Source organism: Alligator sinensis, unplaced genomic scaffold, assembly GCF_000455745.1.
Source record: "Alligator sinensis unplaced genomic scaffold, ASM45574v1 scaffold802_1, whole genome shotgun sequence".
Lineage (NCBI taxonomy): Eukaryota > Metazoa > Chordata > Crocodylia > Alligatoridae > Alligator > Alligator sinensis.
The window spans coordinates 2,484,783-2,500,269 of record NW_005841918.1 but is presented as its reverse complement, the minus strand read 5'-3'; the positions used below and the strand labels follow the sequence as shown (position 1 = coordinate 2,500,269).

The window sequence follows — 15,487 nt, the reverse complement described above, 5'->3', positions numbered from 1 at the left end:
TAGATACAGATAAATTATTTCTTTTTATTTTAGTCCCTGTTGGCAAAATCTTACCAGATCTTACCCTGTTGTCCAGATTTTCCCTAGGCTAATAAATGAGAACTATCACTAAAACTAGTAGTTGTTTACAGTATTGTTTAAATTACCCCGACACCTAACAGCAGAAAGAGACATATCAAGGATATATGGATGAAAATTAAGGCCAAACAAATTCACATTAGAAATAAGGCACACATTTCTAACTATCAAGATGATTAATCACTGGGAAAAATGACCCAGGGAAATGGTGGAAATCTCCCTATGTCTCTCCGCAAGATATGCTTTAGTTAAACATAAGTTACTTGCCTCAGTGAAGAGATACCTGAGTGAAATTCTATGGTGTGCAATTATAAAACATTGAAGTAGGTGAACTTGTGGTCCCATCTCAGTTTAAAAGCATGGCTCTAATGCATGAAACCATGGCATAATTTCCAGCATCTGTAATACCTTGGAAAATATATGTGAAGCAATAGCTAATATAAAGCATATCTGATATGGAAATGATTAGGAAGCAAAAGACAAATTGTCATGTTTATAATGTCACTTTTCAGACCTCAAGCAGACTTTAACGTAAGCGCAAAACAAACAAAAAAATTATTAGACAGATCCTTGGGTCCAGCTAAGCAAAAAGCAGGAGTTAAACTGTATGAATGAGGCAGCTGAGATCCTCCTGGCAGAGTTATAGCCAGTGGCAGGAACAGCCCCAGCTGGATCATCATTGGATGATCAGAAAGGTGGCTTAGAGATGCATTCATCCCTGATGCTCTTCTGCTGTGCTAAGTATTTAGCTGTGCTGAACATTTTAAGTTTTCTGGTCTTCCAGAAAACTTTTAGTTTTCTGTTCTGGCAGGAAAATAAATGAATGATACTGAACTTGATTGTGTTTACAATTGCTATTTTGGATAAAATAGCAATTGTACATTTACTAGAATTAGTTGTCTTTGTAGTTTTGTTTTGTTTTTTTAACCTATGCTACTGAATAGATCCCTAAAAGCTAGGTCTGTCACTTAAGCAATGGTTGGTGGTGGTGCTAGATTTATCTTGTAGGTAAATCTAATTTGGTATAATCATGCTCTAAACAAGTCTGCTTTAAACTTAGTTTTGATTCTCTTTTGAGGGCTGGATGCTCTTCCTGGATAAAATGAGGGGTGATGGGGAAGGGAAGTAAAAAATAACTCCTGAGTCCCAAGGAAATTGAAAATTAGGGAACAATGTCTGAATGGGTTTTCAGTTCTGAGCCAAGAAGCACTAGAGATGTGCTCTCAATAAAAATATTTATACAAAAGAAAACATTTCTCATAGTATATTTCTCATAAACAGTATGTTTTACCTTCAATCTTTCACAACATTGCTCTTTGTTCCCTTAATAAATTCTCTGCTGAAAGGGTAAGAAATGTTTTTTTGACAGTCTTGTTTCCTGAATTTTACTTAAAATGATTAGAAGCCCGGGAAGGCCCATAAGGACTTAATCAGGGAAAGAAGAAGAAGTTGTCACCATAGGTATAGAAAACATCCATAAAAAACACCCCAAATGTATTAAGCCATAAATATAAAATAGCTAAAGTCATAGTAATACCTTATATAATATACTAATGGATCACCTCATGATTTGCATTAATTATTTAAGTTCTTGGATGACCCTGTTTCTTTTAAAGAGAGATGGACTGAGATGAGAGAAAAAATTGGTGGTTATGGTCAAAATTTCAAAAGTACACTTTAATGTTTTTAGTATATCAATTCTTGGATGCAAAACCTGAGGCTCTATGGCTCAAATACTACTCCATTTTTAGTTCATGAATAGCATTATGCTAAGTTTATCCAAGAAGTGGCATTTTGAATCACTCCTGTAGAGTTTTCAATCTTATCCCCCAGGCACAATTTACCAGGTCCTTCTGAACATTCTCAACAGGACCTGTTCCAGCCACTTATGCTCTATCCCTGTTCCTCCTCCCACAGCTGTTTATCCAGTATATCCAGTGACTATTACATGCAAAAATATACAAATCCAGGGTTCACTTCAGAGCCTATATTATTGATCCCTCTGGCTCCAGATACAGGTTCCATTCTCAGTTGTCCATTGGGCCAGCTTCAACGGGAAGGATGAAGGGTATCTCAGTAATGCCTAGACTGTGGTCTGGTAGTTCAGGCACTTTGTGGGAAGGTAGGAGATACTGAATCATGTCCTAGTCTATGGGTAGATGCCTGTCTACTAAGCTATTGGGCTAAAGACTGGGAGGGTCATCCTCCTCCTCTTCTGTTTTGCAACCTGTTTGCACCTTCCCAAGGAGAGTAGGATCTAAAATATTCATAAGTGGCTTGAAATGTCACTTATGTGACTAACTCATCTGTGAAAATGCTACTTACCCACCTAAAGGTGGTGTTGGATTTGAGCCCAGGTGTCCTTGGCAAAAGAAGAATTACCAAACAGATGTTAACCTATGGATTTTGGGGCCTGATTATCACCTAATTTCCATAAATTGTAGTTTGGTGAGAGTATTCCTGCACTCCAGTACTTCCTGCAGTGATGAGAGTTGAATTACTTTGGATTCAGAGACTGATCCAGTGCCAGTTTGAGTCACCAGGACTTTTTATTTTGGTTGAAAAGGAAGTAAGATGAACTCCTTTCATTACACTGAGAGAATAATTTGGTTCATGGGAAAGCAAACACTTCGCTATTGCTGAAGTGGTGCCTGCTAGCCTTTCAGTGTAAGATTATCTGAAGAACATCCTGATTTTTTTTCTGTAGAGATGCAAGAACCCATATGGTATCACATATGTTCTTGCTTTTTAGAGTAAAAGTCAACCAGATCTTAGAAGCAATGACCTTTGTGGGTGGTATCTTTTATTTGGGATGTAGACAAGTTTTTGGGTACCATGTAAACTTCCTCAGGCCTCTGAGAAAAAAGTAGACATAGCTTGGTCTAGATGGAACAAAGGCCTGTGTAAAGCCAGAGACCTGAGGTTTTTGGTATGTGGTACCCAAAAACTTTTCCATATCCATGCCAACTATGCAGTTGGCCCAATAAAAGATGTCACCCACAAAAAACCCTTGCACCTTGTAGTTTTCCTGGACCATCACTGCTGCAATATTACCCCATCATAACTACCCATATCTTACGCTTTCTGCTTTACAAGTGGCATCCCTAATGATTAGAAAACAACTCAAGCTCTGTCAATATTATAAGAACGTCTGTTGTTTTATTCTTTTTGGTGGGTACAAAAACCACAGTTTCTTACACAGAACAAGCTTATAAATAATATTTGTAACATGAGTGACCCGTAGTCTCTTTTGATTCTACACTGCAGACTGACAATGTACTCTAAACATTTTTTCATTTGTTTCTTGAAGTTAAGACAGATGCAAATCTGTGGAACACTGAAGGATGTAACAGAATGAAGGTAACATCAAACAAGAGGATGACCAACAGCTTTTATAAAAAAAGTCTCTGAATTTTATTACAGTGATGGCATTTTATATCAATTATTGCAATGAATTGTTCCCTAAGATGGTTAGAAAAAAGAATTGTGTTGTCCTCTACCGAATTTACATCAGTTAAAAAGCAAGCATGTTTCAATATTCCTCTTTTTTCAAAGAAAATGTAAATAATTTCTTTATTTTTTCACAGGATTTACATATTTATTATTTTTTATCACAGTTTAGTGATTTGTTTCTACAGCTGGACAGCTGGATATTCTTCCATTGTATATATCGATGTTCTGGAGACACAGGTTAGCATGTTCATTGACTTCTATAGCTATTTCCCACACTGTCACAGATCAAAATGTTGTCCTTTCCGAGCATGGTCTTCACAGTTTAATGCGCAAATTGGCAAGTCTTATTAGTTTTAAGTCCACTCAACTGAAATTTGTTGCTGTTAATACACCTGTCCCAGCCCCCTCCCCCCCAACAAAACTAAATTGTGAATTTTCCTGATATAAAATCTGAGTTTGGGTTTCCGAGCTGAGCTCATGCACACATTGTTGCTGATGATGTCTGGCGCATTTGGACGTACTTCCCTTCCTCAGCCCAATTATTAGTTCATCAATGACACTCCCATGTCGTTACAGTCTGTGCTGTGTTCCCATCAGTCACCAACACAGTTGAATTAAGGCACTCAATTATTTTTTTGGTTTTTATGGTAGGTCCGATGCAATTACAGCCAATCCTGAACTTTGTCTAATTGCAGTTCCAGTGTGCACGGCCTTCGGGCAGTCGGGAGTCAATACACGGCCGTTTTCTCCTACGCTCCCTGTGATGGATAATCTGGCTTTGTTTCTTATGGCTTCAGAAAAGGTCAGCTAGGAGCAAGAGAAAGGGAAAAGAGAAAAAAGTGTTACAATATTTCTGTTTCTCAAGAAGCCAGGGCACAACAAACACCAAAATATCAAATTTTAGACATCTGCATTTTTTTCATGTTATCTTTCAAAGAAATAAATATACACACAAATTGCATTTAACTACATTGGGGAGAAATAGAAATCAGACTAGTGATTTGGATGCTAAAATTTTGTAACAGTCAGACTCTATGGATTAAATATAAAATCACAATTTGCTTATGGCACTAGTACACAGAGGAGCACCTTACTCTAAAATGCTCCACACTATACCAAGCTAGTGTTACAATAATAGAAATAATATTTTTATGGCATTTTATCTGCCAGTCCTTATTCATGTGAATACAGTTATGTTGTGTGCAAAAGCATTGGCAGGATTAGGCCCTAACCTGTACTTTGTATGGAAAAAATATAAATAATGAATATCGCTCAAAAATTACTTCACAAACTTCAAAACTATCATTGAAAATTTAATCCAGGTTTAAAATCTAAAGAAAAGATTGCTTCCATTTACAAAATATGTATGTGCCATTAGCAAATTCAAGCTCTCTCTATAAATCTCATTCCCTACGCACCTTGCTATAACAAGAGATGGAGAGCAAGTTTCTATCAAAATATATTGATAAAAGAAGCCATTTTCCAGAAAATCAATTTTCTATAGGAAAATTTCAATTTTTGTCACTTCTATGAAAACAAAGCTTCTTGCTTAGGCTTGGGTTGACTCAAACTAAAATGTTATGTTATGCCAGAAAAAAATCAAACCATCCAGGTTTAGGTCACTCTGGCGTTCCTCTGGAGCCTCCTAAGCTGTGTTTCTACCTAATGAGGATTGTATTTGAGAAGCCTCATGCTCCCCTTTTCATGTATTGCCTTGGATTCAAGGTGGGAAAACATTTCACAAAGCCCATTGTGACCTTCTCCCTGGCTAAAGGAGCATGATGCTTCACAGGCTTCCCATGGCCATAGTACATCAGTGAAGATGTAATATGGTCAGGAGATGCCAGCTCAGAGAAAAAAAGGTAGGGCAGAAGGCAGCCAAACTACAGCATTTTGCAACAAATGTTGAGATACAGGAATTCTCTGTGGGATGGAAATTTTAACTTGCTCTAGCTATAATCCAGACAACTAATCAATGTGATGCATGTGCAGGGATAAAATCAGAAATACACAGAGGAAAACAGAAGACACAGAAGGGAAACACTTACATTGGAGGAAAGGGATAAAAGGCATTTGTATAAAAAACAAATTAACTAAGGTATTTTACTTAATCTGATTTGCTATTATGGCTGATATTTACTCTTACAGCTTTATTTTTCTTCTTCTGCTCAAATCAGCCCTGAGGTCCTAAATCTGCGTTTATGATTTGCTAAAGCTACACATACACGCACACACACGCACACACACACACACACACACACGAACATATATATGCATGAAAGAGAATTTCTCTTCCCATTACACATTCTAATGGGCATATCCATTGCTCCTGGGGCAATCATATTAATAAAAAACACATCGATCTAATTTTACATTGTGCATCTATCTGATGGATGCATTAAAGCGTAATCCCCAGATATAGAGCTACAAAGCTGCCACAAAAAATAGTATTCAGGAAAAAGCAGCATTTCCCAGACAGTTACCTAAAGACACCCAGATAATATCACCCCATAGGGATCCTGTATATAAAATCAACAGCTACAGTCAATTACCCTAACAAACCTACATAATATCATATCCCTCACAGTTATGTTGATTTGGGAAACAAATTTTGCAAGTAGAAGTGCTTTACTCATTCCCTAATGGTCAAAAACCTTAGATGTGGTGAAAAAATAAGGACCATCTGTTATAAGAGACCAAGACTCTCCTTGGAAAATGCTGTAATCAGATCTACAGATTACTAACAAAAAGCACCTGGACCTATGCCAGTTACCAGATATAATGATATAAAGAGGGAGAAATGGTTTCTTGGGTAGTTAGTACTGAAGCCCATCTATCACTTTATCAAAGAACAGCACCAGAAAAAGTTATGTATCTTGCACAGCACAGATAACAGCACAGGCAACATGGCATCATTTAGCTACTGAAAAGTATCTCTATTTTCTCCCAGTAGAGACCAAAAAATGAGACAGTGAAACAACTTCTCACAAGAAACAAATAAATAGCTAGAAAACTCAGTATGGTCAAGTGACGATTGCTTTTTGTCAGAAAGAGACCATAAAGCAGGGCTAGGCAATCATTTGGGCAGGAGGGCAATTAAGGAGTTTGGGTGAACTATTGAGGGCTAGGAAGGTGAGGGGGGGGTGGGTTGCTGATCCATCACAGCTGTTTACACCACCCGGCATGGGTGGGGGGGAGGAACAGGGGGATGCTAATTGATCGTACCTGGCCCTGGGCCTGTCTACCCTACACCTACCACAGGGGGCACTAGATGAAGTAAGTGGGCAGGGTCTCCACAGAGACTGGACCCTCATGGGCAAGACACTCAGCCAGGGGGATGGGATGGGATGGTAACACAGGTAGGAGTGGAGTGGTGTCCAGGAGCAGGACAGGCAGGAGGGGCTAGGATTGTGGGGCTATGACAGTGCAAGGCTCGGGCCTAGGGAAGAGCTGCAATGCATTCCCCATGTTTTTGCAATGGATGCTGGTTCTGGGGGCAGGGGCTGACTGCTACCTGCAAAACCAGTGCCTATCACAGAGATGCTCAGGGAGTGGATCACAGTTCTGGGATGGGTGCTGGGCCCTGACCCTAGCCCCTGCCACATACTGTCACTGCCCCATGATCCCAGCCCCAGCTCTGGCCCCAGCCTGCAGGCCCATGCCACTCCCAGACACCTCTCCTCACTTGCCTGTGGCTCCATCTCATATGCCTGGTTGAACACACCCTACCCATAGGGGTCCTGGACCAGTCTCCATGGAGACCATACCTGCCCACCCACTCTGTCCAGCACCCTGGTGGTGGGTGTGGGGTAGATGGGCCAGGGTGTCTGGGTAGTGGGGCTGGGTCCAGTGGTGGCGGTGGTGAAGACACTAGCAGCAGCAGCTGGAAGAGTGAGGGTAGAACGAATCCTGAAAAAAGCAATAGAAGGAGAGGTTGGACTTTGGGAGAAGATAAGGATATTCTGTTCTGTTCAGGTCCTTCTAGAGCCCTGATCACCTTAGTATTTGAGTGATACAGAATTTCTTTTTCATAAATATTGAAGGTAAAATATTTCTAACTTGGACACGAACTTCAAAATGCAAAGCAGATAAGAAATGCAGTAGATATGATACTACACCTTGCAACAAGAAGTAGGGAGAAAGAGAGTAAGAGCATTTGAATCAAGATCTGGTTCTTCGGGTTCACTGCTGAGGATGATGGGAGGTGAAAATGATGACTACTCCCATTACTATTAGGAAAACACCCTGGACCCTAAGGCATATCTTTTCCACTTGCACCATCCCAGCTTCAGGAAGCAACCTTCCTATCATTAAAGTTTGGCAAAATTCTTTGTATTGAAGATTTATTGGAAAATAATGGAAAAATATTTTTATTGGCTGTTTGTACTGAAAAATAAAGTTTTCTATATCAAGGAGCTAGTAAGGCTTTAGATAAGCATACAAATTGTCTATAACCATCCAAGTGTATAGATATGTAAAATTCTAAGGGCTTGTTCTTATTCTTGGCAACAAGTAGGAAAGAGGAAGCCAGATGTTACTCCTGAAAAGATACACTTGTCTCTTTGCACTTCTGGTTTGGCGCAGCTATGTGCCATCTCTTACAAGTGGCTGAGTCTTAAAAGTACAATCCAACCCTAAATGTTCACACCAGTGGTGCCCCACATATAGGGGGTGCAAGAACTTCCTTTGTGACCCAGCTGCTTTTTAATTCATATATTAAAAAAGAGTCAAAATGTTGACATTAGGTGCATCTACACAAGACACTACGGCGACATAGCAAAGCACTATGGCACCACAGCATCCATTGGCAAAAACCGTGACTCAGCTGCTACATCACTGAAGCAATGCATTACCTCATTATAGTGCATTGCTACAGCGACATAGCAACCAAAAATAACTGTGCATGGCCAGCATACCACAGTATGGGCTGTTAATGTACTGTCCTTCAATAATTCCGAAAGGAAATACCAAATGATGGTTCAGTAACAAAGGCACCATATGGCCACGTGTAGATGTGCCCATTGTGTAGCAACTTAAAACTAAAAGTGCCCAGGATTTTCATGCAGGCATTTACTTTATGGAATTGGTACAGATTCTTTTTATATTTAGAGCATCATCCAAATATGACTTTTGGTAAAATTAGCTTAGCTAAAGGCCTGAAAGCAACAGTGTGGATAGGTACCAATGCTTTCTCCTAGTGGGATCTGAACTGTGGAAATATGTGCAATCCCCAGCTGTAAGCTGCAAACAATTAACAAAAACTCTTATTAGAATGTGTAATGGAGAGAGAAAATAATTAATCTGTATAATGGAGTTCACAGTAATGACTCCTTACAGTTTCCATTATTAAAGCAAATATTTCTACTGGCAACAGAAGGTAACTGTCCCCAAATATGCAACATGTGCAGGCATTCCCTGTGCTGCTATTTTGCAGCATGGTGGGTTTTTTGACATCAGGTCAAAAAAACCTGTGCCTGAAAAAAGGGTGGCACACGTGGTGGCAGTGTGCACTGCCTAAAACCAGAGTCTGGTCAGCTGGAGCAACACTCTGGCTGCTGACGAGGATCTGTACATTGGATCACGGCTGCTAGAGCCCCGGGAGGTCCCCAGAGAAGGCTGATAGGGCCAGGCCAGGTGCTGGCCCCAACCTCCTCCAACCCACCCAAAGCATTTCCCCCCACACTAACCCCATGTGCAGGGCAATGTGCCAGGGCAAAAACCAATGGCACAAATTTGTACCTCTGCTTTTTTCCCCATGGCAACTGGTATGCCCTTGCTCATAGAGACGTGCCCAGAGGTCTTCTAGGTACAAACATATTCCCTTGTCATTGCCTTGGTAAAAATATCTTAGGCAAATAATATATCAAGCATCCTGGGCAGGATGAGCCAAGTAAAGAAAATACACTAAAAATAATCTGAAATTCTTGTTATTTTTCACTCGGCTGAAACAACACCTATTTTTAATGTGGCATATTCTGTTATTTTTAAAATAATTAAAAAAATCTTTATAAGCTTATTATTATTAAATAGCTATCAGAAAATTTCAGTTATCAAACCCCAAATTTCCCATAAACTAAAATGCTGTCACTATTTTAATACCATTTCATACAATTGTTAAAATTGTTGCAAAAATGATCCAAAATCAAAAAATTTGAAAAACAGACTTTATGACCTCTTCCTCTTATTGAAAATGGCATTTTTTCCATTAGGGGATAAATGATATTTATCTAATATTTATCCTTATTATAAATATATAGTATATAATATAAGTATAATTATAATATATAATTATATAAGTATAATAAATACTATTGCATTATTTAAATATTAAATTGATATTTCATATGTTAATCTAAACAAAAAGGAGCAAAAGGTAAAGATTTAAACAAATTACACTAATATGCAGTTTTGGTGCATCCTAGTATACAGGTTTGAGAATAAATATGTTTACTACACACTAGGCAAAAACTGTGATGCCGCCGCTAAGTCACTGTAACAATGAGCTCCCTTGTTATAGCACATTGCAATGGCAACGTAGCAGCCAAAAATAACTCTGTGTAGCTGGCACGGTGCAGTATGGGCTGTTACTGCACTGTCTTTTAGTACTTCCAAAAGGAAGTACTAAATGATGGCTCAGTAGCAAAAGTGCCGTATGGCCGCATGTAGATAGATGCGCTCACTGTTGTGGAAAGTATCAACAATAAAACTAACAGTGTGTAACATGACATGTACCTCACTTAAATTAATTTTGATTAGTCCCATTAAAAAAGAACTAGCAATTATATTGTGTTCCATTGTCTTTGTTTACCTGTTTGACATGAATACGCTTGCTCACTATAATAGCTTGGGAATGCTCACTCTGCTGGGTAAACCAGTGGAGAATTGCTGGGGAAAAGATCTTCTTATCTACATTTTGCTTAATTACATTTACATCTTTTATAAACTTTTCAGTTTGAGGCAGTGGTTAACCTTGTATCATCTGGCAATTCTAACTCCCAGTGCCATAGGGTTAATGAACATCACCTCAAGCACTTGCCATCATTTTGGCATTTACTTCAACATGTGGCCCAGCAACAGGTGCCATACCTAAAGTATGTGTATAGTCAAATCTAGGCTAGACTGTGATCACTGTTCTATTTTGCCTTGGCCTCCTTTACCTGCTTATATGAATAACTCTGAAACTCACTGACTTAGGTGAGTAAATCACTTTCTTGTCCTTGAGAAACTAGGCCCATGTTATGATTAAAATATGTCCAGGTGATGACTTCTTGTATAAATCAGTGGGAGAATAAAGGAAAACAATGCCCCTAAAATATATTTGGGGTAGCTTCTCTATCACTTTTTTACCACAACCCCCATCCCACCCTCTTTCAAACAGTTCTGACACCCATTCTGATCCTTGAACAATTCCTGCTATGATAATTGTACATCATGCATTAATTGGTGTTTGATCTGGATTGCATTGTTTTATAGCATACAAAATATATATGAAGGAAAGCTCTGCCTTTATACTATAAACTTCCCAGGATGACTTGTTATTTGCGTACCACACTTCAGCTATTATATACTGCCCAGGACTCCAGGGACCTGTAAACAAGACATAATAATTGCATCTGCAATTCTTTCCTTTTAAATCCATGTGGCAAAATAAGATTTCTATTCCAAATTTACCTCTCAACTCCTTACTTAAGGTCCGTTTCCTAGTTTAATTATCATCTTACTATTGTTCTAGGAGACCATGGTTTTAAAAAAATATGTCAAAAAAGGCAGTGTGGAATAGGAATAGTGTTCACCACTGGAATGGACTAAGACAGTGTTGATGCTTGGGAACATTTATAAAGTATTTGGTAATATTTGGGAGCTCCATAAAAGTTATCTACAAAAGGTCCATTTAGTTATATGTGCTATTTCAAAATATTTTAGTGCTGATTTTAGTAGTCATTAGCTAGCAGATTCTTACTGAATAGACCAGTCTCTCACTATGTTAAAGAAATACATGTATAACTATTCTGTGGTACTATATAATAAGAGGTGAAACATCTTTAATGCTTCAGTCATTGGAATCCTAACATGCATATCTCAGATGTACTGTCCCTCTGAAGTATGCAAGATTGCTTTGGTCTGCTGGAAACTGACAGATACCTTGACTCTTTTCACTAGAATGGCATTTTTTCTGGTTATGGCAGTGTGACAAGGGTTGACCTGAGGCAGAACATACTAAAAAAATGCCATGTTCAAACAGTATAAAGTTCAGATACATTCATAGAAGGGAGTGATGAGAGGAAGGAAGTGGGGCAAGAAGATGAATCATGCTTAGAAGTGTTATTACAGTGCCGCTCTCCCTCAAAGTTTAACTATGGTTCACTGAGGTGCTGCCTAGTATAAATTTTGCTTATAATCCCCATAAAAAGTACAAACGGTGCTAATAAATAATAATCAAATATTATTATTATAATTGAAGGCCTCAGAAAAATAGGCCAGCCAGTAAACCAACCAAGCTCTGTCCCTGTCAAAAGGACATGTTTTCTCTCTAGTAGATAAATTTTCAATAACTCTAATGTTCCAACTGATTCAATAAAACTAAACTCTTAAAAAAAGAGATATTCTTTATATAAAAAAGCCCTTGCAATGCAGATGTCTATTAGCAACATAGAGTAGTATACTGTACATCTGCAGCCAAAAAAAATTGAATCACTTTGCACTGAAGTTTTCCAAAATATAAAGCTCTGTTTAGAAGCAAGCATTACCACCACTGGACAGACAGGTCACGACACTGATGCATCACCCACTCACTGTAGTAGGCCCTAAGTCCTACCCCTAAATTTTAACACTTTCGGTTCCATATACGTTGTAACCTTCTCTATAAGTTGCTAAATTGTGGGTATTCTGCGAGGAAGTTGGATTAAAAGTCTGTGCACTCTTTGCCACCTTCATTCGCTTCGCCTCTGCCCTGGACTTGTAACAGAACTCTATCAAAGCCACCAGCATTGCCAAGCCCAAGCCTCCAACCAGAATGTAGAAGACTCCAGCAACGTTGCTGAGACTCAAGGCACTGGTCTTGTCCTGAGAAAACAGAAGCAACATGGTTAACCACTGATACAAGATACACCCAGTGAGCAAAAGCTACACATTGAAAACATGAATTAAAAAAAGTTCTACTGAAATTAACTGATAATCATTTACAAATTCTCACAAAGGTTGGTCTGTCTAGATTTGTAAAATACATTTTAGGTGCCAAGTGTCTCTGACCAACATTAAAAAATGTTTAAATGTGTGTTACCAGTAGTTTAGGACATAAAGAGGCACTTGCTAACAGCTGTAAATGTTATTGCCCTTAACTGTAGCCCTAAACAATGATATATTCCACTATTTAATAAAAATGTTAATTGGGATATGAAACTAGATTTATTTAGGGTTGTTTAAAAGCTTTCTAATCCCCTAATCTGTTTACATAAAATAGTACACTTCATGATTTTAGGAAGATATCATTTTTACTTCTGCTTTGTATTGCTATATATTTAAAAACCCAGATTGCCTAGCACTGTGCTTATTAACGTACACATTTAAAGTACTGGTATATTTGATTTAACACTATCCTTTATAATTCATGAAAAAATCATTAATATAAAATTAGTCCTGGAATATATTAGGCACTACCATTAGTTTTATGCATAATTGATTATATATTTTCATTTTGATGGTATTGTACTATTAGGCTTCTTCCATAGAGACTGCATTAATAAGGTTATTTAATAAGCAATACATACATTCTTGTAAATCAGTTTCCTAAGTATTTATATGTTAGAAAAAATAGGGTAATAGCTTATACTAGTGTTTATTTTATACATTCTCTGCATAATGGGCTTGTTATAACAGATATCTATTACACATTTTATTATAAGTGGTTTGGACATAAACTGGTGTTTTATCTGGATGTCAAAATAGGTTCATACTATTTCAGTTCAACTCTCTAGGCACTTTTTCAGAATTGATTTTATGTAATAATTTGTTAACATTAAGCTAGATATAAAATCTATCTTTAATAGCAAATTTTATATATTTTAGTCTATGGACAATAGTTAACTTCTTGCTGTAAACTATGTCAAAATTTAATCAATAGTGAATGCTATTATACTATACTATTATACACTATATAACACTGCATATTATTTGTAGCAATATTTAATTTAAAGGTGCACTATACGACCAAGCCCTAAAAACTTGGCAATTAGCAGATCACACTGACATGAATGCACAGGAAACCTAGATCTGAATGTAGTCAATAACTGGCATGGTTTATTCAATATCATGTGTCCCCACCTTAGCAAGTCTAGAGTAGCTTCAGCTTTGGAGGTGATGGCCACTTCTCCCTGATGGCAGGTCAGTTGTAATCCTGATGCTTGTGCACAGCAAGTCAGGAGTGAGGGAAAACTATGGCCTAAAGTGGTAGGTAAAAGCCTCTTAGACTTTCATTTGCAGTGATTATGAGATTGTAATTTCTGCAATTGCAAAGACCGCATTACTTCTGATGGATTTATATGTCCTCAAACTTCACTTGGCATGGAGTATGAAAGATAGGAGAAATATTTATTTCCATTTGTTTTCTTTTGGCCATATGGAATCACTCTTAGCACTAAGCAGCAATGAATCACTGCCTCATACTCCTCTGTAGGCCCAGGGCAACACAAATTGGAGCTGGGGCAATATCATTGGGAATTCAGGGTGGGGCAGTAATTAATGGGGTCTATTCATATGGAAGAAAAATATGTGAATCCCAAATATTTCTCTTTAGGATGAAAAGGAAGTGGAAAAGGACATCATTGTCTAAGTTTTGTGAGGAAAAATGCTTTTTGGGCCTTCTAAAGGGTGTCTGGGAGTAAAACCAAGAACTGATATATCAGGAGGAAGAGGCAGAAGGTTACTAAAAGTTGAAGCCCTTTCATCTCAGAATTCAAGTTTGGTGTATTCCTGCTCATTGTGGAGATGAGTGTTTCTTATATACAGCTAGACCAGGCTGCAATGAAGGAAGGAAATCCCTTTTGTTTTGGTGTCTCACCTTCTAAGAACATAGTGATTTCAGCTAGGCCATTTCTTAAATGAGAAGGAACAAGTGGATAGAAGGAGGGATTGCAAAAAGAGCAAACAGAAGAATGTTCTCAGCACTTAGATGAAAAATATCCTGCTTTTCAGATCTTCCAGCATCCTTTAAACTGCAGGAAAATGTCAGGTGATTTGTGATTTTAAAAAAAATTAACCTCATGGGAAAACTTAGGAATGTAATAGTGCTTCTTTAAATTAAACTGCAGTCAATGGCATTCTGTGGTGAGCAGGGGAAAGCATATTTTGCTGAATCTACTTGTGAGTGATTATTTCCAAGTCATTTTTTTCCATTACTCCCTTTACTGCTTTGTGAACACAATAGTAGGTCCCGAACTGCAGCAACTGACCTTACTTCCAGAGTCCTTGGGTCCACATTCACCTTTATCGTACCACCATTTGTTTTTCAGCTTGTCTAAGACGCCTGCCTCACTGAGTTTCAAAACGGCAAGGTTTACAGGAGTTCTTCACGTGGAAAATAACATAAATAACATTATATATGTTATTTTATGTTATTCAAGTACAACTACATAGAATCGCATTGCAAAGTGACAGAGCAGAGGCCACAGTGGGTGCTATGTCATGTACTATAGGCCCAGGTTTAGAGACAGACATATGACCGGGACCTGCTCCATCGCTTTAGGTAACGGGCACATACTGCTGGGGAAGTCTTGTAAATAAATAGTATGCAATTACTGTGAACCCAAAACTATTGGCTTAGATGTATTAACAATATAGTCTTCCGGGATGTAAATGGGTTAAACTTTTAAAAAATGTACTCATCTGCATTCCTGTGTTTGCATCTGTCTTCGCATCTATATATAATTCAATTTGGCCAGAGCTATATCATTTACTGCCC

At 38.1% G+C, this 15,487-nt stretch overlaps 1 protein-coding gene across 2 annotated transcripts in view; it reads right to left on the bottom strand.

Annotated features, from left to right (window-relative positions):
- Window positions 1–3,847: 3,847 nt before the first annotated feature.
- The window catches only part of GRIA4 (glutamate ionotropic receptor AMPA type subunit 4), a 383,074-nt gene continuing 371,434 nt past the window's right edge, over window positions 3,848–15,487 (bottom strand). Inside the window, exons 14-16 of one of the 2 annotated variants that reach the window (XM_006018945.3) lie at window positions 14,979–15,093; window positions 12,460–12,594; window positions 3,848–4,338 (exon numbers count right to left, since the gene is read on the bottom strand). In XM_006018945.3, coding sequence (XP_006019007.1) covers window positions 4,174–4,338; window positions 12,460–12,594; window positions 14,979–15,093 — 415 coding nt within the window. In that variant the 3' untranslated portion in view covers window positions 3,848–4,173. The remainder of the gene's footprint in view (window positions 4,339–12,459; window positions 12,595–14,978; window positions 15,094–15,487) is intronic. The other variant, XM_006018946.3, reaches the window with a different exon arrangement.